Source organism: Lissotriton helveticus, chromosome 9 (assembly GCF_964261635.1).
Source record: "Lissotriton helveticus chromosome 9, aLisHel1.1, whole genome shotgun sequence".
NCBI lineage: Eukaryota > Metazoa > Chordata > Amphibia > Caudata > Salamandridae > Lissotriton > Lissotriton helveticus.
In genome coordinates, this window is record NC_136070.1 from 559,052,698 (window position 1) to 559,077,835 (window position 25,138).

The 25,138-nt window shown below is 43.8% G+C and overlaps 1 protein-coding gene across 3 annotated transcripts in view; it reads right to left on the reverse strand.

Annotated features, from left to right (window-relative positions):
• The window catches only part of FIBP (FGF1 intracellular binding protein), a 209,230-nt gene that overhangs the window by 130,297 nt on the left and 53,795 nt on the right, over positions 1–25,138 (reverse strand). For all 3 annotated transcript variants that reach the window (XM_078660458.1, XM_078660459.1, XM_078660460.1), the window contains 4 exons: positions 10,842–10,942; positions 8,364–8,497; positions 7,955–8,063; positions 5,304–5,367 (listed from right to left, as the gene is read on the reverse strand). In XM_078660458.1, the coding sequence (XP_078516584.1) occupies positions 5,304–5,367; positions 7,955–8,063; positions 8,364–8,497; positions 10,842–10,942 (408 nt within the window). The remainder of the gene's footprint in view (positions 1–5,303; positions 5,368–7,954; positions 8,064–8,363; positions 8,498–10,841; positions 10,943–25,138) is intronic.

Genomic DNA, 25,138 nt, shown 5'->3' on the forward strand with positions numbered 1-25,138 from the left:
TGCTCGGCTCTCGGCGCCTCCCACCCTGGTCCCGCCACCGCCTTCCTGAAGGGGAGCGGCGCAACCGGGCATGCGCGAGTGAGCAGCGGCTTACTCTGGAGACTGCTCTGTTCGACTGCCTCCGGCCCCGCCCTCAGATACCGGCTCACTTGCTCTGCACACCGGGTTAGCGCTGACAGGACACAGCGCAGGGAAACGTTCCGCTGCTACCACAGGACACAGGCACCCAGGCGGCCCGGTCACCCGATCAGTGCACGACGGAGATCCCTGAGCAGCGCACGCTCCCAGCCCCAACTGAGACACTGGAAGTTCACTTAAGCAGCCCCAGGTACAGGGAAAAGGGGGATATCCTTGTATTACGTGGCAATAGACTTCTCACCAACTCGCAGTCCTTACAGCCACTGTAATGATGTCCTGGGGAACACTTCCCTTAGTTTCCTTTACTGGGCAGAGGACTGCGCTCCGCAGCGCTGCAGTTTCCTTCTCCTATAGACTTCCCCTATATTAGTTAGACAAGGGGCAAGCTAGGCGCCCAGGGTCTCCAGTAACCCTCAACAGCGGGGCCAGGGCAAGTAACCAAAAGGGGAGTAGTGGGATGGATCAATAAGGCAGCTTCCCAGTCCAGGAGGTCAACCCTAAGTCTAACCTCTTCCCACCCTTAGCTACAGCCTGTCCTCCAGCTGACTTCCACAGGTAGACAAAATGGCTGCCCCGCATTCCGCCTTTTATAGGCTGCCCTTCAGTGGTCCAGAATGGACCAGAAGGTTCTGGAATGCCCTATGCTGGTCTATGGGTGAGTTCTGGACTTGGCAGTTAGGGCAGTTGGTAGCCACCATTTTGTGGCTCCAACTTTCCCTGTCAGAACAGGCCTCTGGGCCTGAGGTAAAAGATTATGGGGGGGGGGGGAAAGAACACCTATCCCCTTGACCAACACCTATAAAAAGTAGTAGACACAAAAATATTAAGGGTATGAGGGGCAAAAAGGGGACAAAATAAAGAATAATGAGGAGGGACTACGCAAAAAATCCAGACAGGTCTAACAGGGAGGAACAGCATTGGCTTGACCTAGCCAATGTTGTGAGTAGAAGGAACCCGAATCTTTTTTGGGATCTGATTAACAGAGCCAGGCAGGGGAAATCACAACCATTAGCAACGCACATAACCAGTCAGCAATGGTTTATTCACTTTTCTTCCCTATATGGAGGTAACGAAGAGTCTGACAGCCCCGGGGCAGCTAGTTCTGGTGCTGGGGATATCTCAGGGGTGGATGATCTTCCATTTACGACCACCGAAGTAGTGGTGGCGATCAGACATCTAACCCCTAAGAAGGCAGCCGGCCAGGATGGGATCCCTGGGGATCTGCTGATTGCGGAACCATTGGCTTGGGCCAATTTAATCGCCACAATTATGAACTTGATCACAAGGGGACACCAGGTGCCAGATTCTTGGAAGGGGGCGGAGGTGGTAACAGTATTTAAGAAGGGGGCAAGAGATGATCCTGCGAACTACAGACCTATCAGTTTGATAGATATAATCCAGAAAGTGGTTGGCAGGGTCATCATTTCAAGGGTAGGCGATTGGATGGAGGAGGCTAGCATTCTCTCCCACCTCCAAGCGGGCTTCAGAAGAAAGGTAGGCACGATGGACCAGGTCTTTCGCTTTTTTGTTATCTATTGGAAGGCAGTCACCATCAAGAAAGGTAGTCTATACATGGCCTTCATAGATCTCAAGACGGCGTTTGACCTGGTCCCCCGGGCTAAATTATGGGAGATCCTAGGAGAGATGGGTTTTCCAAGTAGACTTCTGAGTTTAATTGTAAAGCTCCACGAGGGGAATTATGCGAGGGTCAGATGGGGATCCCAGGGACAGTTAACGGACAGGATCCCTGTGAGGAGAGGAGTACGCCAGGGCTGTGTCATGGCCCCGACCCTTTTCTCCCTATTCGTGAATGGAGTGGTGGACCATCTGAAAGGGGAAGAGTCGGATGCCCCATCCCTGGCGGGGGAAAGAATCCCCACTTTACTCTTCGCCGATGACACCTTACTGATATCCAAATCCCCAGGGGGCCTGCAAAAACTCTTGAACCGATTCAGTTCCTTCTGTACTAATAGAGGTTTAACCATCAACACCTCGAAAACTAAACTGATGGCATTTTCCCCCTCCAAAAGGTTTAAAAACAACTTCTTGCTTAATGGGGCCCCCCTGGAGTTGGTCAATTCATTCGACTATCTTGGTGTCCGGATAAATAGTCGAATGACCTGGAAGGACCACCTGGCCAAAATGTTACTCAGCCACCAAAGAGTATCTGGGGTGACTCTGAGGGAGCTCTGCGAGTCAAGTAGTAAACCTGTCTCCCCGGCCATGGCGATTTACGATGGTCAAATTCTTCCGGCGGCTTTATATGGCTCCGAGCTCTGGGGGTTCGAAAATGTTACAGATCTCGCCACAGCGGAAAATAATTTTTTGAGGAAGGTGGTGGCTCTTCCTGTTTCCACCCCACTTATCCCCCTGAGATTAGATCTGGGCAGAAGAGCCCTAAAGGATTTGGTGAGGCTACGCCCATTGCTCTTCTGGACCCGTTTAAGAAGAACTGAGGAGCTTGCAAATTATGCTGCAGGGCTGGACGATCTTCTTCTGTTGGACTCGGGGAAAAAAATAGGATGGCTGAATAATGTGAGAGACCTTGTGCATAAATTAGGTCTAAGGGATGCTTGGGAGTCCCAAATGCCGCCGCCCAAGGATGTGATTAAAAAGCTATATTGGGACTGGGTACAGAGCGAAGCACTGAGTGGTTTGGATGGGGGCTCTCTCACGGATCAATTTCTGCTAATTAAATGGGTGAAAAAACTGGAACCCTTCCTCGACCTGATCACTAAACCTCTAGACAGAGCGCTATATCTAAAACTGAGATATGGGACGCTCCCGGTGTACGACTTCACGTCGAGGTGGTCCAACTCTGCTGCCTCCTTGCGTTCGTGCCCTGGTTGTGCAGCACCAAAGGAGACTGTGGCCCACCTATTCTTTGCCTGCCCCGCTTATAAAGTGGCCCTGAAATGCTGGCTGAAACCTGTATGTAGGGAGCTGGGGCTGAGGTGTCATAGTCAGGCACTACGTGTACTTTCTACTGATTCTTCATCTTCCTTCATGACATGTGGGGTGGCAAAATATTTGGGCAGTGCGTGGGTGACGCGCTCCCGGTTATTGAAACTGCATTCTAGGGTACCAACGGTCTGATGTATGTAACCGCTCGTAGCAAACCAGTGACTGTGGTGCATTCCTTCCTTTATATGTCGTATTATTTATAGTTTTAACTGGAGAAATGGAATTGTATAATGTTTATGTACTCTTTTATGGTGATCAAATTACCGAATAAAGATTTTACAAATAAAAGTTTACCACTATGCACACCACTGGTCCCCGTACTCCTTGACCTTGGATTGAAAAGTATAACCCACATTGCTGTCTTAAGAGCTTTAGTGTTTTGGGTGAGGTTTTGGACAGGCAAGACATAGATTCCCTTTAAAGAAACTGTTGCTGAGGTACAGACATTAGACAAGGCAGCTGGGTGTAACCTCTTGTTTAAGAAAATCAAACAATGGTTATATAAACTAGATCTGAAGGAACTATGGGAGGAACCAGGGACCAGGACTAAATATATGGTATTTTTGTTAAAGGTGAGGTTTTGGGACTACATCCAGGGCACTCTTTTTAACACTTTAGCACTTGCCACTTTAATTGAGCGGTTCTTGGAAATTAAACCTACTTTTACACTGGAGACACTTATGGATCAGATAGAAACGTTGTTTGCACGAGCACTTTAATTACAATTCAGGTATGGAAATTTGCCCTTGAATCAAGTAAAAGTAAATGGAAGCAATCTACTTCATCTTCAATTTTCCCAGTGTGAAGGCTTTGTCCTGAAGCTGCAGAACATTTTATGATTTTTGCCCTGCGTACTTGAAGACCAGAAGAAGATGGATAGTCCTGGCATGTCGGTTGATGCCTATTACTCGACCTGGGGATGCTATGCGCATTTTAAGATCAGATAATACAGAATGGCTCATGTTTTCTGTATAAAGGTAGCTGCTTTTGCCCTACTGTATTAGGAGCTTAGGGCCATATGTATGAAGGCAATTTTGCAACTGCAAACGCCGAAATTCGCAGAATTTCTGCGCTTGCAATCTCAAAATAGCTAAGTGGTATGTATGTAAGCAAAACAGCCTCGCAAAATAAGGAACCGCAAGTTTGCGATTCCCTATTTTGCGATTGCATTTAAGGAATCGCAAATTGCGATTCCTTAAATTCAATGTATGAGGCCCAGAAAAAGTGCAATTTTACCATAAGGAATCGCAAATTACCACCAACTTCAAGTTGGTGGTAATTTGCGATTTCTTAGAAAAATGCACTTTTTTGCATTTTTTAAAATGCCATGTGGCGCACATACATGCCTTTAGGGCATGTATGTGTGCCACATGGTCACACATGTACATTTCAGGGGTGAAACAGGGTGTCCTTTTGACACCCTGGCACCTTTGAAATTGCATTCTCATTTTACGATTCTCTAATTGAGAATCGCAAATTGAGAATGTCTTCCCATTCATTCCTATGGGCCTCAAGGCCCATAGGAATGAATGGGGAGGTATTCCTTAATTGCGAATTGCAATTTGAAATTCGCAATTAAGGAATAGGTAGGATTCGCAAAATTATTTGCAAATCCTACATACAGAACATTTTGCGATTCTCTAAAAATCGCTATTTGAGAATCGTTAAATCTAAGTTTCATGCATATGGCCCAAAATGTTAGCTACTAATTCTTTTTTGTAACTCTGGAAACCCCCTAGGGATGTAATTTTATGTTGCATTTCAGTTTAATAAAATTTGAAAATGCTGAAAATGTATTTCTTTTATGATGTATTTACAAATGTGTTTTTATGTGATGATGTGTTTATGTAAATGATCATATATTGATTGAATAAACTACTACTACATATAGTATTTTCATACAATAAAACATTTCGATATGAAAATGATGTCTCAATATCTTCCTATCATAAAGGTTTGGAAAGTAGAAAAGCTGAGGATGCAAAGAAACACCCAGGGACATTGTAATTTATCCTTTGAGCCTCATTGCCCTTCTACCTATGATTTCTTGAACTATGCCTGCACTGGACACTTTTAATGTTCATAGACGTACTGTAATTCTTAGCATAAGATATCCATATGTTTATTATAGAGTTACATCCACACCACACAGAAATCTGATGGAAATTCTCAGCAAGTCGGCCTCCACACACCACACCTACCTTGAAGTTAGTCTCCATTTCATGGAAGATGCTGATTTTCCCCCGCAGGGACGTACAAACAAGGCTGGGAAGAGAAAGGTATGATAAAAGAGTGAGGCGAAACTTGTAGCATTGAGATGGAGAATGGAGGAAATTAGTACGAAATGCACTTCAGTGTAATTTAATTTCTCCACCTAGCTACCAAGGAGCCGAACCATGGAACACCATGTCCATACTAAATCGACAACACACAGACAATCCAATTGTATATATCCTCTGCCACCCTATAAAGCGGACAGACTTTATAGTTTCCAACTTACTTTTTCATTAGAATGTCCAACAAAAAATTGTCTATTGCGCTACACATCATGCCTAGTGTTGAACCACCATACATGCACCCAATGGTTAGGCAAATTATTTTGTCTAATGTAGTGGCCATGTAAAATCTAATCCCTCGAAGGCACATTTGTTTATAATTTAGTAACTTGTTCCTCTTTATTTACGGAATGGAATGCGTGCATGGACCCTTCAAAGTCCCTAGGTTGTACCAAGAATGAAAAAGCATAGAAACAGAGTCTAGTCGCTAACGATGTTTATGTATTTATGGATGCTTGCACCGTGTCTGCATCTCTTGATGCTGAAGGAGAGAATGGAAGCTATACAAGTAAAGGACTATTACATTAAATCATACATGGAGATAAATTCAGTTTTTTTTTTACAAAATCTTTAATACCTGGAATAGGTCAAGATAGAAACATGTTTGTAGTTTCAGCGTCAGTGTGTTAAAGAGATGCCAAGTAAAAAGCTGGTCCAAACCAAAAGGCTCAAGAGAACACACATCCACCTTTCTGCTTCTTCCTAAACCTAAGTACATTCAGGATGGTTTTATGGCTGCAGTGTAACCAAAGGGGTTGCGGGCAATATAAAAATACATGGCGAACTGTATAAAGATTTTAGTCAGTCATAGATTTCCGAAAAGGTAAAATTCTAAAAGAATAAAAAAAACACTTTGCTAGGCAAAACCAGCAAACACGACTACTGCCACCTGTGGCTGGGGTAGCCCCAAGTCACTAGGTGTGGTAGCTAAAATATATTACTCCATAACTCACCACGGCTACCAATGATCATAACTTTGGTGCTATCTGAATTAAACTTGGACCACTTATTACCATCTAGTCCCAGACCGCTCCAAAGCGTTGTAACCAATGAGTTGTAACACACATCACTATCCAGACGGAGGATTGCCTGGTTATCGTCTGCATAAAAGTCGAAGCTGAATCGAAGAGACTAGACGACAGGGGAGGCTCAATACACACAGTGAATGTACGCAGGCAACGAAGAGCCCTCGGACACACTACAACAGTGCGACCTGAACTTTTAGACAAAACAAGGTATCAAGCTAGCCTTAAAGTATGTGAAACACTTCCAGGCTGTACCCTTAATGCCAATGGTCATACGATGTTCCAACAAAATGCGATTGTTAATGGTCTCCATCACTGCAAACAGATTTAAAAGAAAGGGGCATCAAGAATGACCACCATAACTGGTTCATATAATGAAGCCTTATACCTTTGTGGAGGGAGTTCATGACAGCACCTTTAGATTCAGATCTGCTTTCAACTCATCATCAGCACATAAGCTTTCAAGAACTTAATATCCAAAGGCAGCGGGGACTACAACTGGCCGGGTCAGAGAAGATCAGTGAGACGCTATGGTTTTCATGTCAATTTTGCCACAATCACTTGACTTTATATGGGATTTAAACACTGTGTGGTTAGTCTGTAATGTGTGCTCTAATTTTTGACAATTTAAATACTTTGATTAACTGCTTTTCAGACAGCTGGACTTAGTGTACAAGAATGCAATGATGTTGCCATCAGGAACTCGTGGCTGATAGGGAGTGGTTCATTGATCACACACTTGTACAAGTAATTTCACATCCATAAGCACGGCTTGGTAACAAGTAGGCTTAGACAAAAGGCACTTATGTTTTGTTTCTTAATTATGAATTCAAGAACTTTCACCAGAAGAAGGGATGTAATTTTGCCCAAAAATGTTTTGTTTGGTGAAAGGAGGTTTTTGTCAACATAAATTCGCACCATGCAGTGAAACAGAGTTTTTCAGCGAAAAGCACTCCATACAAGATTTCCACGAGGAAGCTGTTGCCGAATAGTTTAAATTACTGCGAAATTGCCACGTTTTTTGTTTAACAATCTAATAAAACTTTAAGCTGGAAACTACTCAAAGAATTTGTCGTCCTCGGTTTGCAGAAGAAAAACAAAAATCAGATAGCCGAAGACTAAAGGAGTTTAGAATCAACTAACATCATACTACCATACAACATTTGCTGATTAAATGCTACTGCTAAAAATAAATAAATGTAATGAGCCTAAATACCTTTAGTCAAATGTGTCTAGTTGCAGCATTTAATGCACTTTACCGCAGCTGAATGTCTATAGAATCTGTAACAGAGGCGCTGGCCACCATCCTTTCCTTGGAAAAGACTAGAACAGAGGGGTCCATGACCCAGCTGAGCAACTGCAAATGCACAACTACTGACTGGAAGTTAAGGTCGAGGAGACAAAGGAAACTGCGCTTTTTATGTTATTGGGCACAACGCTCTGCTTACCTTTAGCATTTCAAGGCTTGTGTCCTCTCTAGGCTCTTCCTACCTTTTGTGTTGATCAAGCAGGTCCTTGTCGGTGATCAGTATTTTCAGGTCCTTCAAATCCTGTAGAAATTCTTTGTCCAAATCCACGTCCATGTCATTCGCAAGGTTATCTATTGGAGGAATCGGAGAAGGATTATTGGAAGTCTGTGCTCAGACGGAGTTTGAGAACAACAGGGTAAAATGTGGGCATCACCAGTAGAAATACACACACCACATGGTGGTCTCTACACAACATCATAGGACAGGTATTGCAGGTGACGAAACAGAAGAGGTAGCCAATGAACCAACAAAAATATAAGCGTTATTCCTGACAGCAGAGGGAGAAAGGATTGCAAGAAACAGGGAAGAAATAAGCACTGAAACAGCAAAGGGAGCAAAAGAGTCAACAGAAGGCTGGAGAGCCCACTCACCGACTGCCCCCAGCGTCCAGTTCTTGATCAGTTGCTCAGCGCAGAAGGCAAAGTCTTCAAAGGTCAAGGACTGAAGCTTCTTCTTACCAGTTTCAAAGCGACAGTTTGCGAAGAATACGATGGCAGCATAGTCCCTGCAAATAGCGTTAGGCACAGATGACAAAGTCAGAGCTGGAGCCTAATACTGTCCTTGATGAAGTTGCTTCTGAAACTAAACCTAGGAGCTTGTATCGGCCACCACTATCTGCCTATGTATATGTTAATGACAAAGATGGTACAACCTTGATAACGAAACACACAAAATGAGGTTTGAAATACGTCTAACCACTGGCAATCGCTTGGGGTAGCCAATCGTTCTTTTTCCCACCATGCCACCACTGACTAGACCCAGCCATACAGAAATCAGTCTTGACCCTGCTTCAATAGGGACAGTCCAGCCCAAATTGCCAAGCCAGTTCCTCTCTGAACCAGAATGCAAGCAACCCAATACCAGTTACTTCCTTATTTGGGCTCTTCAGTCAGGTGTAGCTTGGGCACAAGGACACCGATGTTAAGGCTAGACTCCATACTTCTAATAGGTGGGCCATATGGCGGAGGGGGCGAGCCTAATGGCAGTAGTGTGGTGGTCTGAGGCACAAAGTCACTACTGGTGAGGAGTCTGGGACCACGCCTGCATCTGGGACGGATTTGGTATCGAGTGGTGGGCTTGTACATAGGCATTGGTGCCAACTTTTTACCATAGGTCCCTAGCACTGTCTGTGCCTACATAGAATTGGTAAGACCATCGAGCAGAGATTATGATGACATTTTGTTTCTCCTGCACCACTTTATCAAGGAGACAAAGTACTGCCCTGATATTCCTAATAACAAATAGACTGTCAACCATACATAGCCATCTCTACCTATTCTTATACTTTATTGGCAACTGTGTTGGAAGAAATAAAGGCGGCCCTCTGTCTCTTTAACTTTTGTTTGCCATCTCTTAATTCAGCACATACAATGTAATAATGTTGATCTGGTGTACGTCTTTTTTTTCTAATGCAACCGAAATTTCCCTTTTGTAATGTAACCGATATAACTGTTCTCGTGCAACCTACAATATGAAGAAGTAACTGTTCTCATGTAAAGAGCTCAGACACACTTTCGGGTCATTGCCTTTTGCCTGCCACCAGTTTCCTGCCTCAACTTTGGCGTTGAAGGGATGGATGTAAGATTCACGTAGATCTCTGACCAATGAGCTGAAGTAATGAAGACTAGAGTGGAAAGGCTTTGATAGGGTCTTGAAATGATAAGCGTGAGAAAGAAGCAGCTTTTCTTTGCTCAACAGTTTTGGGGTGCCTAAACAGAGACAGGCAGACAAAGATGTTGGGGTCTGAGATATTTATATCCAGAAAAGCCTCAGACAGGATTTACTTCTAAAGGGACTCCAATTGGGCTGTAGCATAATGTTTTAAAAGGGGCACTGTTGTTATAGAAGTGATTACTTTAATACGGGGACAAGCTGGTGTCATGTAGCTATGCATGCATCAAAGGAAAGTGCTCAAGGGAATCACTTCTAGAAAGATGGCCCAGCTGGAAATACGTCAAAATCGGGCCCGAGCGTGGGTTTGCGGAGTTTTGCTACACAGAACTCCGCGAAGTTACAAAAAAACTCTGTGGAGTTCTGCAAGTGGTGGAGTTCAGTGCGAACTGCCATTCGCACTGGTCTTCCTGCCGCTCAGGTAGAAATTCTACCTGAGCTGCAGTTGGCGCTCGCAAACAGCATTCGCGATCAGGGAAAAAAACTCAGCTGCACTACTCGAAGCGGAGTTTTCTGCACTCCACGATCCCCGCAGAGTGCAGAAACCTCCGCAAACTCTGCAAACGGAGCGGAGTTCACTGCCCAGGTCTAGTCAAAATCCTATCAGGGCATGGTTCATATAACAGGAATTACGTCTAAAGGGTGGGACAAACGTGTAGGGTCATAGCAATTACTTTTGCCACATCAAGCAAAGTGTCATTGTCCTGCCCCTCCCACTTAAAAACGGATATGCTTGTGGGGGTAATCTAACAAACACTGCTGTTGATGCATCACTCAGTCGTCTATTATTGCCTAGCCTTAAACCGACTCCTCAAGCCTAGAATAAGCTGATAGAACTGGAAGATAATCAGGTTGAATACCAGCTGCTGATATCTGCTGTAATCCTTAAGTAGAGGGTTTGAATCTCGGGGAAGCTGCCTCAGCCTGCCAGCCTTGCACAACATAAAATTGTGTAACTGTGACACCCGTTTAGAACACCTATAAATGACAGTAGTCTGATATGATGCACTATACTATATAAAAAAAAAAGGTTTTAGTGATAGGGTTACTAAGGAGCTTTTTTTGCAAAGTCGATTACAAGAATGTTTTGTGTTGTGCTCACTTGAGATAAAAACATGCAAGCATTTGTACAGGGCTTATTTCCAACCAAATGGCTGGAAATATATTTTGTTTTTTACCTGGACAGTCGGTCGGAGAGCAGGAAGTTATGCTGGATGTTCTCAACAAGAGAGCCTTTCATCTCTTCCACAACCTTAAACACACGCTTAAAGTTATCAAACTAGAAAAAAGAGGAGGGGGAAGGGAGAAACAAAAGCATTACCGAAGTGCTGCACTTAAAAACACTTTATGGAAATACCATCTGTATGCTAGAAAGAAGCTAAAAACAAGTTAAACAACTTCAAAAGATCATACTATCACATGGTTTTACTGCTTCAACGGGCTACAGTAACAATGCGTTATATTAACCACTAGATGGCAGTGCCAGCAACAGCCAGTTTGTGGTCAACTGAGATAGAGAATTTTTAAGGCACGCCATTACGAAAAATAAAACATAATCGAGGTCAGAACTGGGAACTTCATTACGCTACATTAAAAGGAGAAAAATTATGATCCATCACAGTCCAGAGAAGGAGAAAAACAGTGGCGTAATGCAGGATGGTGGAGTCCCAAGCAGAATGTTGTAAGGCGTCCATAGCTCAGATATTCTAAAGCTGCACCCCTGAAGCCAAACAATTTTAGGTTCTACCAATATCACTGGTATAGGAATTGTAGTCAGAAATCTTTGACAGGAAACATCTGTTGAGCAGCAGCAGCATGCAACGCAGGCCTACCACTTAGGGGATGGCGTGACCCCAAACAGCCGGCAGAAACAACAGGCGGTCCCCAGGCTCAGACTGGGACAAAAAAATAGTCCCAGCCCCCCCAAAAAAGTGCCACACATTTGTGGATCGCAACCTTTCATGAATCATTGTGTGGTTAGCACTAGGGTCTTACTTTGGGAAGAAATTTGAGGTAAATTACGTTTTTGAAAGTTTCAAAGGCCAGTAGCATCATCCAAGACTGGAAACACTGTTATTCCATTACAGATCACCCACGTCCTCTTACATATACCTTAAGGTCAATAAAGCCTCACTGTCAGGCCCGTGAACGTATTGTACTTTGCAAGATCACTAAGCCCTGGCTCACCCTCTGATCTCGGGATCCCCTCTCGGGACCTAAAACTCCTGGTCATCCTTAGGAAAGCCCAGTCACTACTAATCAAAATGGCCCCAGAGATTCACTGATCCTCAAGTCTGTAGGCTTCTGCTCACCTCATGGACCCATGGGTTGTGCAAATCCTAAGGAAGTGAAGCTCCTCCTCCCTAATAAGTTGGCCCCTAAACTACCCACTTACCAATGGGACTCTTAAGCACATTTTCACTTTTTGATTCCCTTAGGATCCTGCTCAGGCTCAGATCTCTGAGGCTCCAGCTCACTCAGGAGCCTCTTGGTCCCGTTCATCTTCTGGCCACACGATTTCCTCGGTTCACTGAAAAACATGTTCACCGTGAGATTTTGCAAAGCTTATATTTCTGAATAGTGCCCTTGCTGCTTGGCACATAGTCACCATCAGATATTTAAAGCTCATGTTTACTCCCATTGTGCTTGGAGGGTGAGGGGCGGTGAATATTTGTTTGAGAGGCATTGCTTCATTTAGGTCTCCGAGCCTGCAGCTCACCCTCAGCTTCCTGGGGTTCATGCGCACTCTCTGTTACCCAAAGCCTTGCTCACTGTCAGGTCTTAAAGGCGCCTGTTTGCACCAACGACTCCTGCAGTCAGTAGCTACCTGCTTTAGCAAACCTTAACATTTTCAGAAGCCCACCATTCCCCATAGGAATTTAATGTGTTTCGGTCTTTGTGATTACTTTGATTTCTGCATTCTTCCAAATGTGATTCAGGGAAGTAGAGAGACCTTTAGCTGGCTCTGGTAGTGAACATACCAAAAGCCTGGTTTCGAGTTGGGTGGTGTGAAAAGACCACCTATTTCTGGAGGAAGTGTCAAAACCAGAGGACAATCGACTGGTGGCGTTTCCTTTACCATACTATCCGTTTTTTGAAGGAAATTCTATTGATGGGTCCTACTGTGGATTTAGCACTTCCTCTAGGAACTTCTAGCCAAAGACTACTGGACCATCAGAAACTAAGGAGTATGTATGAGGCACTAATCCACCTGTTCCTTAGTCTCACTGCAAACACAAGGAGATGATGGACGGAGCGCTGAAACTTTTCAGACACTCACCCCCAGTCACAGATCTGAGTTGAATCCATCATCGTTCTTTAGCTCACTTCGCCACCCCAGTTATGACACCGCTATATGCAAATCAGTCTTGACCCTGTTGCTTATGGGAACCGTCCAGCCCGAACTGCCAAGCCATGTCTTCCCTGGACCAGAAACAAAGCATCCTGGGACCGGTTTCGGGCTAACAGACCTCATCAGCCAGGCTACCTTGAATCCAGTGGCAAAGTGAGCAAGGGACCCACGTCTGGGCATACCCTGCCAACTCTGAACTGAGGTGGAGAAGTGAGCTAAAGAATGATGAAGGATTCAACCCAGATCTGTGACTGGGGGTGAGTGTCTGAAAAGTTTCAGCGCTCCGTCCATCATCTCCTTGTGTTTGCCTTATTCTCACTCACCAGGAAACTTCTGACATCCTCTTCTCCATCAACACGTTGTTTCATCATTCACTGTACACTCTTTTTCTCCATTTGCCATCTCCATTCTCTCCACTTTTGGTTCCCTTCCTTCACTTGATATACCAATCTATCATTCAACCCCTCTCACCACTCAATCTTGCCTCACCCTTCCTCTGTTCATCTCTACGCCACTCTCCCTGTCTCTAGTTTCCCTTTGTCTCTCTCTCTCTCTCATTTTCGGTTTCCTTTTCTCTCCCCTTTCATCCCAGGATGGGGGTGAATGCTTTTTTATCAATCAAACGGCAATAAAAGGTATTTTCCTTTTATCCGTTTCTATTCAGATTTTATTTTCAAAGTGCAAAGTTATTTAAAACTTGTGTGGTTCTCGGTGTTTTTCTCGCATTCCATTGCACATTATTTGAATGAAACTCCCAATCTCAGTCAGAGAAAACTGGCAGCAGGCACCTGCAGCTGGTCTGTCTGATCGATGAAACCTACTGTGAAGGAAAAAAAGCCTCTTTCCCCCAACGAAGACTTGTTCATTGTGATGCTCATAAGAGGCACCTCCCACAAAGGCTCCATGACACCTTCTGAGGCCCGGGATGGAAGGAGGTGCAGCACATGATGTGCGTCCACCAGCCATACAATTTATCATTTTGCAAATGACAACTGATGGGTCTAATATATGGACTGCTCAGACCACCTCTCACCTGAAGCTGCAGATGTCTATTGGTTAGAAAAATCTGCCCAGGTATTTGGGACTGCTTTATCCCGGGCAAAAAAAGACGTCCCACTAGCTCTCTTCTGCCACAGGCTCCTCTGGCACCGGCCGTTTGGCCGCCTTGCCAACTCAACCCTGGCTGTCCCCAATTACTTTGCGAAAGCACTGGGCAAGGAAGGTGCAAGAGAGGCCGCATCGGTCCCAGGTGACAAGCATCCTCAGTGTAATGACCCTGAATGGGCAACTTTTAATGAAACATCCCCCAACCCCACATTAGCATAAAATCGAACAGGGTTTCGCTAGAACCTGAAACTAACTTGGACCCCCAGTCAACCAGTCCTCTCACTGCCCCTGGAGACATGCTCCGGAGTCAAGTCCTGATTACCAAGTAACTGTGGCCAGATTCACAAAGCCCCTCCCTAGGGGCATAGCAAAGGTGCTGTGGGTCCTAAGAAAAGAAAGTGGTCTCTGCACCCACGATTGAGATATAAAGACCTGCCTTAACCTACCAAGGTCACCATCATAACCATCCATGGACACCAGTGAAACCACACCTGCTAGACTAATGATTGCTGCACCCCTGACCGTCACCATAGTGTATTAACGACCGGCACAAATTGCTTCATTTTTAAGGTATTGGCCAAGAGACCATTCAGTATACATGGTAGTCTATGCAGGTGGTAGATTTCCATACACACTCCTGTTTCTTCATGCATAATCCCGGGGATCTGTTACATAATGTACAATTTGTAAGAATATAAGTGGCCGAAACACGTGTTTGCCTGTTTTGTGTCACCTTTTCTACATAGAATTCCTTCTCCTACACAGCGTCCATGGAATAAGGAGTTCACTTCCCTGCTCCTCCATGGAAAGGCACTTTACTCTAGAGTCATTTCATGTGCTTTGCGTGGTGGAGAAGTGACTATAAATGTAAGGGTGTGTGGGTGTTCAATACATTTAACATGACCCTCTTGCTAGCTGTTATCCCAAAACTGTTCTCGCAGAGCAGCACAAGCCTTCCCCTATCATAAAATTACAGTAGAAGAAAATCCCCCAAAACTGATGATTTTCCACATTGTGACACAAAAATCCACTAAAACAAACAAGACGATAGACGGAATGTTGCACAATGGCAAAACATTCACCCCGAGTCACAGATCTGGGTTTAATCCATCGTTATTTTGCTCACCAAGCCACCCAAGTTCAGACATGGCCATAGGCAAATCAGTCTTGACCCTGCGCCTCATGGGAACAGTCCAGCCCGAACTGCCAAGCCATGTCTTCCCTGGACCGGAATCAAGCATCCTAGGACTGGTTTCTGGCTATCAGCCGTCTTCAGCCAGGATAGCTTGACTCCAGTGGCGCAGTGAGCACAGGACCCACGTCTGGGTATACCCTTCCCACATAGGGTGAACAGCAAAACAAACAAGATGATGGACGGAATGTTGCACAATGGCAAAACATTCACCCCCAGTCACAGATCTGGGTTTAATCCATCGTTATTTTGCTCACCAAGCCACCGCAGTTCAGACATGGCCATATGCAAATCAGTCTTGACCCTGTGCCTCATGGGAACAGTCCAGCCCGAACTGCCAAGCCATGTCTTCCCTGGACCGGAATCAAGCATCCTAGGACCGGTTTCTGGCTATCAGCCATCTTCAGCCAGGATAGCTTGACTCCAGTGGTGCAGTGAGCACGGGACCCACATCTGGGCATACCCTTCCCACATAGGGTGAACAGCAAAACAAACAAGATGATGGACGGAATGTTGCACAATGGCAAAACATTCAACCCCAGTCACAGATCTGGGTTCCATCCATCGTTATTTTGCTCACCAAGCCACCCCAGTTCAGACATGGCCATATGCAAATCAGTCTTGACCCTGTGCCTCATGGGAACAGTCTAGCCCGAACCGCCAAGCCATGTCTTCCCTGGACCGGAATCAAGCATCCTAGGACGTGCCATTGCTTTGCTAGGATAAGATTTACTTTATGTTTGGTTCAAGTGTCCGCTTCCTTTGATATTGGTGAAGCTCTGCTGAGATATAAGGCAGCACACTCCTAGGGTCTGCTCAGTTCTATAGGATAATGTTTTGAATTTGGTTATGCTCTATGGTCCTCTTTGACATTATAGCGACTGGTTAGTTCTGGGCCTGTCTGAGTTAATGTTTTGGATAATCTAAATTTCACATAAATTCGATTAGCTACAGTACTTTGAAACTTATCGAGCTAGTCAGCACTCAAGAGCACCTGTCCCCAGGTTCTGTGTTCTTTGTGTTTTATTGGTGATTCGTTATCTTTGCAGAGTAAGGTTTCTCTGTGTCTTGCTGACAACCTGTAGTTGCATTTGACGTTTTCAGCAACAGTATCAGGCCACAGCCAAATTAAATATTTTGAGCTCTTCTGGTTGTCTTGTCACAGCGCCAGTATACCTATGTAGATATACGCCTTGTCTTTTTGTTTCATGACTATACATGTTGATGCGCGGTCAGGTAAAAACCCAAGTCCTTAATGTGCGTTTGGTAGATGTGGTAACTTCAGCAAAAAGCAGCGGATTTTCCATCCACCCGATTAGGAGTGCACGGAGGCCCTATACCCATCCACCAAACTTTAAATAAGGTCTTCCGTCTTCTAACAACTGACCTCCTTAATGAACAAGTCACCGCCCTTTGGTAATGCTCTTTCTGGTAGAGAATCTATCTAAATACATATTCTTCACCTTTCCAAACTTTTGAGCAGTACCACTGTGTGCCAGTAGGTGGTTCCTGCAATTCCGTAACAATGCTGCTCCGCTCTGCAAATCACATGTGGAGCCTATATAGGTGCCACTTCCATGCACTTACATCAGTGGCATTTCAGGCTGTCCATGTCCCCATACAAACAGTCCCAGCAGCAAATTTGCCTTGACCACTGTGAAGATTCCTAGACTTAGGATTTTATTAATGGATAGAGCCCAATTCACAGAGCATGGAGGATGGGAGGGTTGTTGAGAAATCTGCGGTTAGACAGTGTTTTAACCAGAAAGGGTGTTACCGAAGGTAAGTAACTTGTTCTTCTGATAAGAGACGTCTAACTGCAGATTGATCACTTTTTTACTAAATACCACAGCCGTACCGATTAGGTGGTGGGTCTGTAGACTGGCTCAAACCAAGAGGTACGGTAGGGAAGAGCAGGCTAAATGTCTGTCTCGGCAAAGCAGTGTGTCTAGACGGTAGTGGTTCATGAACGAATGGAGCGACTCCCATGTAAAACTCCACATGTTGATACAGAGGTAAAAGCCTTGTGGAATGGGCTCATAGACCTTCTGGAGGTTGCTTTTTTGCAAAATGCATAGCAGATCTTGATGCAGAGTACGATCCAACGAGAGATGGTCCTTTTCTGCAGGGATTTGACTTTTTTTGCAGAGACGAGGAACACCGTCTTGAGAGTGAGCAGCCACCAGGAACAGCTGTGGTGGCTCAAAGGGAGTGCACATCAAACATGTTAGGACCAACTTGAGGTCCTACTCAACCCTAACAAAATGAGAGAGGGGAAATAAGTGTTGGAGACTTTTCAAAAAATGTATTGCAACCAGCGACTTAAATAACGAGGGCTGCGCGGTCAACCATGAAAAGGTTGAAAGATACCTCTTAAGTGTGCCCCCAGGAAAAGCCTTGCCAGGTCAGAGACAAAAACATCAGAAAATCAGATAACTTGTCTTGGAGGGGGTCAATTTGGCGACTACCGCATTAATCACAAACGTATGCTAATGACAGGTGCATAGGGTTTTTGTCGAAGGACGCCTTGCTGCCAGGATGACATCAGTCAACAAAATAATGTAGGGGCGTCCCTCTAACATCACCGCTCTTGTGCTAAAATTGGTATAATAACATAAAATGGAAGGTGTGAGGCTAAATTGACAATTACTATATAGGAAACCGAAATAAATTTGTGGAACTATGAATTTATTTTCTTGAAGTCTTAAACTATGATTTCATAAAACCCCACATCTCTGTATAAATACACACCACGTCAAAATTACACCCCCTATTGTATATACATTCTTGCACATTTAGTCATTTCTTGTTTATCCAAACATCCTTTTTGTATACAGTAGGTGGTACATACAGTATCTTTAGAGTCCATGATCCACCTTGAGGTCAGACCTAAAATAACAGTGTATTCCATGGTTTAGACCCTTCCGCTCAGATTTTATGTCAAAATTCCTCTTATAATAGCTCCTCCAATATATAAGACAGGTTGATGAGTTTCAGCCTTTACAATTCCAGGCCTCTCCTGGGCCGATGGAAACAAGTGACGTCAACAAAGGCCAAGACCAAGATGTATCAACCCAGGAAATATCAGGTTGCTCCGGTATAAGGAAAGCGAGCGATCCTGGGCAACGAAGCACACCAAGGAAAAAACTGGAGAAAAGAAAAATAAGGAATAAAAGACTAAACAAATCTACCTATGAAGAAACCACCGATCAAGGAAGTAACCTAGAATCTACCAATCCTCGAAAAAAACTTAAAACCTAAAAAATCAAAGGAAACAATAGTGTTTCAAGAAAGTGGGGAAGATTCAACAGGGGATATCTCTCAATATGATGAGGCAGGAGAAGCGGATGAGCCGTCTTTGAAAGAAATATTAAGCTCAATAAGGAAACTTCATAAAGATGTTAAAACGGACACCCAAAAGCATCATCTAGCTATCCAAAAGCTGCACGGGGCTGTAAATAAGGTGGGCAGCACCTGTCTAGCAATATCTGAAAGGATGGTGTCAGTTGAAACACGAACTGACCATCTAGAGAATGATGTTACCTATCTGCAAAGACAAGAAAAAAAGCAAGAAGGAATCATACAGGACCTATTGATAAAAGCAGAGGAATAGGAGAATAGATCAAGGCGAAATAACCTGCGATTCCTGGGGCTCCCAGAAGACAATGACCCAAGGGGGTATGTAATTAGACTTCTTAAATCATCCATCCCTGAACTGCAAACCTGGGAACTAGAGAGAGAAGTTCAACGAGCCCATCGCTTCCCCCTCACTCAGTCTAAGAAAACACAGAACCAATCTAAATTTCCAAGGGCAATGTTGGTGTTTTTTGGAAATGTTTTACTTCGGGACTCTATATATGATCTAGTCCGTCCTACAAGTAAGAGAGAATATAATGGCACCACATTTTTTGTTAGACCAGATTTTGCCCACGCAACTGTTGAAAGGAGGTGGAGGTTGAGGCAGCTATTCACTCCTTTTGAGCAGATTGGTGCTAAAGTATATCTACAAAACCCTGCTCGACTGAAAATAATATTTAGGGGGTCAACCCACAGCTTCACGAGCGAAGTACAGGCTGAAAATTATCTCAAAGAAATTACAGAGATTGCAAAAAGTAATACCGGGAAATGATTAAGAACTAATTCTTTCCTTATGATGTGGATCGGACAATAAGTATCATATTAAGAATATTTCTTTTGTGAAAAATATGGGGAGATTAATACCAATTGCTACTCAAATACAAAGTAACACATGATTATATTAACAATAGGAGCACAAACCCTTGTTCTCAAAAACTTTCTCCCAGTCTAAGTATAGTATTCACGCGGGGTTGGGGGGGGAGGGCACTGAGGCGTACTGGTCAACGGGCGCCCACACCTGGATCCGGCCGGACCCAGGATGCCTCAAGGGGAGGTGAGGGGGAGAGGGGAGTGGGGGGGTTTTCGTGGGAGAAAGTGGGGGAAAAATTCATCATCAGAAAAGGAAAGGAATCAGAAATGGGGGGAAAAAAGAAAAATTATGCGCATAGTCACAATTAATGTATGTGGTTTAAACGATGCAAGAAAAAGAAGGGATGTGAAAGAATATTTTAAAACATTGCAAGCTGACTTAATCTGTGTTCAGGAAACGCATATTGAGATTTCTCAGAAATGTATGTTGGAACAATTGGGGTATAAGTATTGACTTGTACAACTCAGGGTACTAGAACACGTGGGGTAGCAATATTAGCACGGGGAAATAAGATCACACTAAAAAAACAGCAGGCAGATAGATACGGCAGATGGGTCTTAGCTGAGTGTCAAATGCAAAACTTTAATTTTACTTTATGCTCTATCTATGCATCAACAGTTGATGACCCGGAGACCTTTAATCATATAAATTCTCAATTACCTAACTGGCCTCTCCCCATCATACTGTGTGGTGATTTAAATATAAATGGCCTTAATGGGTTGTGGACAAATGATCCCAGCAAGTTTATCGGCAAAAAGAAGAAAAGCCATAGAGCACTGATACAGCTTATGCAGGACAATGGGCTGATCGATATTTGGGAACAAATAAATGGAGGGGGAGGCAGTACATACTATTCTGCCCCCCATAAAACTATAGCTTGTCTAGACTATTTTTTGATTTCTCCCTCGCTGATACCGATGGTGAAGGTTAAAAAAATGCCTAGATTGATGTCAGACCACAACCCGCTTTCCATGGAGATCTCTTTATCAAATTTACAGAAAAGGGCAACCAGCTGGACATTTGAGAGAGCTTTGTTACAGGATATAAACTACGTTACTCATATGGAAAGCTGGTTAAGGGAATTCCTGGAAAATAACAGGGGTACAGCGTCACCAGCAATAGTGTGGGACGCTCTGAAGGCAGGTATTAGGGGTGAAACCATAAGTTATTCTCTTAGACGGAGCAAGCTGGAAAAAGAAGCTATTGAGAAGAAGATACATCTAGTAGCAATGCTAGAGGAAGAGCTAGTAAGAATAATAAGAGGAAAAGAGGATGTGACAATAGTTACGCAAAAACTAGCTCTGGCTAAAGCGGCAGTGGGTGAAGTATATGCCTCAAAGGCGGCTGGGAAATACCTAGCCAGGAGGGAAGAGCAACATGAGTATAGTGAACAAGTAGGACGAATATTAGCGATTAGAACCCGACAGGCAGCTACTCAGGGGCAGATAACAGAAATGATCACGGAGGCAGGGGGAATAGTAAAAACACCAAAGGAAATTTGTTCAGTATTTCAGAACTTTTATAAGAAACTATATAGCCAGGAAAGTGGGGATCCAGATGCAGAGGAGATTGAGGAATATTTAGAGGCTGCCTCCATAGATAAGCTCTCAGAGGAGGATAAGAACACCTTGGAGATCAATTTTACCCCAGAAGAAGTACAAAGAGTTTTTAAGGATCTCCCTTCAGGGAAAGCAGTGGGACCTGATCCAATACCGCTAGAATTTTATAAGAAATTCTTTTCAATTTTAGAAATAGACATTAATAGACTTATGGTTTCAATACAAAATGGAGCTACTCCACCGGGGTCATGGGGAGAAGCGTCAATGGCGGTTTTTCTTAAAAAGAATAAAAGCTCTACTGATCCTGGGTCATACAGATCAATTAGCTTGATGAAAAGCGATACCAAGGCCTACTCTACAATCTTGGCAACTAGGCTGAGTTTGGTAATTGGGAAGGTAGTTTCTCCTTGGCAGCATGGGTTTATACCGGGGAGGGGTACTGCTGACCACATTAGAAGGGTATTTGCGCTGTTGGATGGTACGACTGCCTCACGAGACCCTATGTCCTTAATACTGCTAGACGCTGAAAAAGCTTTCGATAGGGTCTCGTGGGGGTTTTCTGTGGGCAACAATGAATAAATACAATTTTGGGAAAATATGTATAGGAGCACTAAAAGCCCTATATAGAAGTCCGAGTATCAGACTAAGAGTGGCGGGGGAGCAAAGCGAGTAATAAAAATTGATCGTGGAACCCGGCAAGGATGCCCTTGCTCCCCACTGCTCTTCATCTGTTATATAGACTCATTTATAAGACATATAGAAAAAAATAAAGACATCTGCCCAATTGTGTTGAATGGATATGAGACCAAAATTTTGGGATATGCAGATGATTTAGCAATTACATCAGCACCAATTACAGCGCTAGGGGAAATTGAGAAGGAGGCTAAAAGGTATGGACTTCTGTCAGGGTACAAATTGAACCAACGGAAAACACAAATAGTCGTAAATCAATTTGCTGTGATTAATGACGAGAGAGTCACAGAGTCTGCGGTCTATTTGGGTGTCACTAGAACGTCTGATTTATCTAAGGTTGTGGAGAAAAATTTGACCCCAGTAATTAAAAAGGCTAAACTAGATCTAGATAGGGTGGGCAATTTACATTTAACAATTATAGGTCGCTGCAATGTTATAAAGATGTTGTTTTTGCCCAAGATTTTATATTTTTTCCGCACAATTCCTTTAATATTCACTAACAATTGGTTTAAGGAAATTGAGGGGATTTGTAATCGATTCAAATGGGCTAAGGGCAGAACTCGAAGGGCCATAAAGATGTTGGCACTCTCTAAAGATCGGGGGGGTCTTGCAGTACCCGACTTCAAGGTTTACTATTTTGCTTCAGTTCTTCAGTATTGTAGAGGACTCCTAGGTGGGAATACGAAAGATATCTATAGGGGCAGCACTGGTATTCCGGATATATATGATCTGCTGGTCCTGGACTTTAACAAGGGACTTCTCACATTTAAGGAGCTAAACTACTAAAAAGGACGAAGTTTAAGGTGTTGGGCGCGGCCATTTCAGTTTGGTCAACCATCCGGAAGAAAGTTAAACTAGGGAGAATTAATTTTTATACCCCTTTGTATATGAATGAGCTGCTCCCAGAGGTGTTCCATGATCAAGTGATGAGGCGGTGGGATAATCTTGGGGTTGGGACAATTGGAGATATTATGGACCAGTCACGTTTAATATCATTTGAAAGGGCGCAACAGCTATATAAATTGGATCGTAGAAATTTTTTCAAATATTTACAGATCAGATCAGTTTTGCAGAAAAAACAAGCAGGTAATTGTAAGTTTATTAGGGTGGATTTGATGGAACTTGTTCGAGATGAAGAGGGATGTTCAATTTCTCAACTTTATGGTGCATTATGTCAGTATAATGAGGATGATAGAGTAAAAGTATTTGATAAATGGAGAACTAAATTAAGTCTTGTTGGGAATGAGAGCGAAAAATCACTTATGTTTGGAAATACTATCTTAAAGGTTGCAAACCTGCAGGCACAACACTATAAGACCATGTACGAATTATACTATACACCGCATAGAATAGCCAGTTGGGGGGGTACGAATGGGATTTCTTGTCCAAGATGTCAAAGTTTACAGGCAGACACGATACACATGTTTGCATCTTGTCCTAATCTAGATCCCTTTAAACAAGCTATGGAAAAATTCTGTAAGGATGAATTGGGGATCTTTATTAAGTTATCTAATGAGATCATGGTTCTTGGGGTGTCAAAGGAGGGGCAGGATGTACCCCATCAAGAATTCATGTTTATTGCAATGACGTTGAGCCGGCTATGTATTGCAATGGTATGGAAAGACCCTAATCCTCCATCATTTCAACAATGGCTCTCAAAATTATTAGCTATTTATACTCTGGAGAAAGCTCTGTACGAAAAAAAAGGTGCGAGGGCAAGGCAGCTTGGTAAACGGGTTTGGGCCCCAATTAAAAAATGGAAATTAAAGCTAGATGACTAACAACACGGGGGGAGCGACATGCTCATTTAGATGGGATTATAGTTGGGTGTGCTGATATTGTTTGATCCCCACTGTTATGCTTTTCTTCTTTAGATCTCTCAACTTTTCTTTTTTTAATATTATTTTCATATTTTTTTTTAGCATCTCGTTGTTTGTTTTAAGATACTAAGTCTTAATTGAAGAATATTTGTTGTATTATATATATATATATCGAATTGATTAATTGTTTAAACAGCTTTTTTCTCTGCTGATGAACAATAAAAAAAATGTTTTTAAAGGAAACAAGTGACCTTATACCTCTTTGATAGTCCAACCACTATGAGTAGTGTCAAGGTCAAATATAATTGGTGATCTGATTAGGCAAATAAACATAAGTTTAGGATTTAATCCCAGGGTGTCGAACCATACACGGGTCCTTGCAAAAGTAGTTCTGTATTGAAACTTTGAGTTGTATATAAGAACTCCCAACCTGTGGCTATGAGTGGGACTGGTCCTTGACTAATGCTTCTTTCAGGTTTATGGAAAAAGCAAAAAGGGGTATTTTATCACCCTCGAAACACCTGGAATCTAATGGTGTTTCGCTGAGTCCCACAGAAGCCAACTACGGAGGAGAGTTGAAGGTGTACAGCTGTCGCAGCTCAATCTATATGCATGAAAGTGGAAATTACAAAGGCCTGGGTGCAGAACCCAGCCCTGTTGTTGCGACAGCAGGTCTCCCATAGGGGCAGCCTGATCGGAGGGCAGATGCTCAAGCCCAAGGGTTCTGGATACCAACCTCTCTGTGCTCAATCTTGGGTCCGGTCGTTCCTGATCTTCAGAACTAGGGACAGGAGTGGTATTGGCTATTGGAGACAAAATGTACGGAAGTCCTGGGGTCCACTCTAGGTGGAATGCGTTCCCTAGGGAGAGGTGCCTTGGAAACCGACAAAGCACAGAACTGCTGGCATTGTGTGTTCTTAACAGTGGTGAATAGATCAATACAAGGTTTTCCCCATTCGTAGAAGAGACCTTGCACCACATCTGTGAGTAACTGCCACTCGTTTTCCGCTAAGCATGTACAGATGAGGTTGGCCGCCTTGGGATTCAAAGATCCTGCCAACTGGTTCACCACGAGGAAGTCCCTTAATAGTCCAGCTATTTCTAGCAGTGTAGAGCCTGCTTGCACAGGGTTCAGGACCCCACACCATCCTTCTTGTTGCAATTCCACATGGCGGTGTTGTCCGGAAGCAACTGCACTAGCCTCCCTTTGATGGGCAGAAGTAAGGCTTTCAACGCCAAAAGGATGGCTCTCAGCTCAGGAGGTTATTATAGAGCTGAGCCTCTGCGAGACACTAGTAACCTTTGATCTCCAACTCTTACCGATGGAAACTCCAATACAGAAGGAACGCATCGGTCGTCACCATTGACTCTGTGTGGGGTAGGGAGAGGGGTCTACCACTGACCCAATCACAGTCCATTAACCATCATCATTCGCAGTCTCATACTAGCTTTCGATGAGGTCAGAGAGGACCCTTGATGTTAAGTCCACTGAGACTTCATATACCACAGCAAGTGCCCGAATAA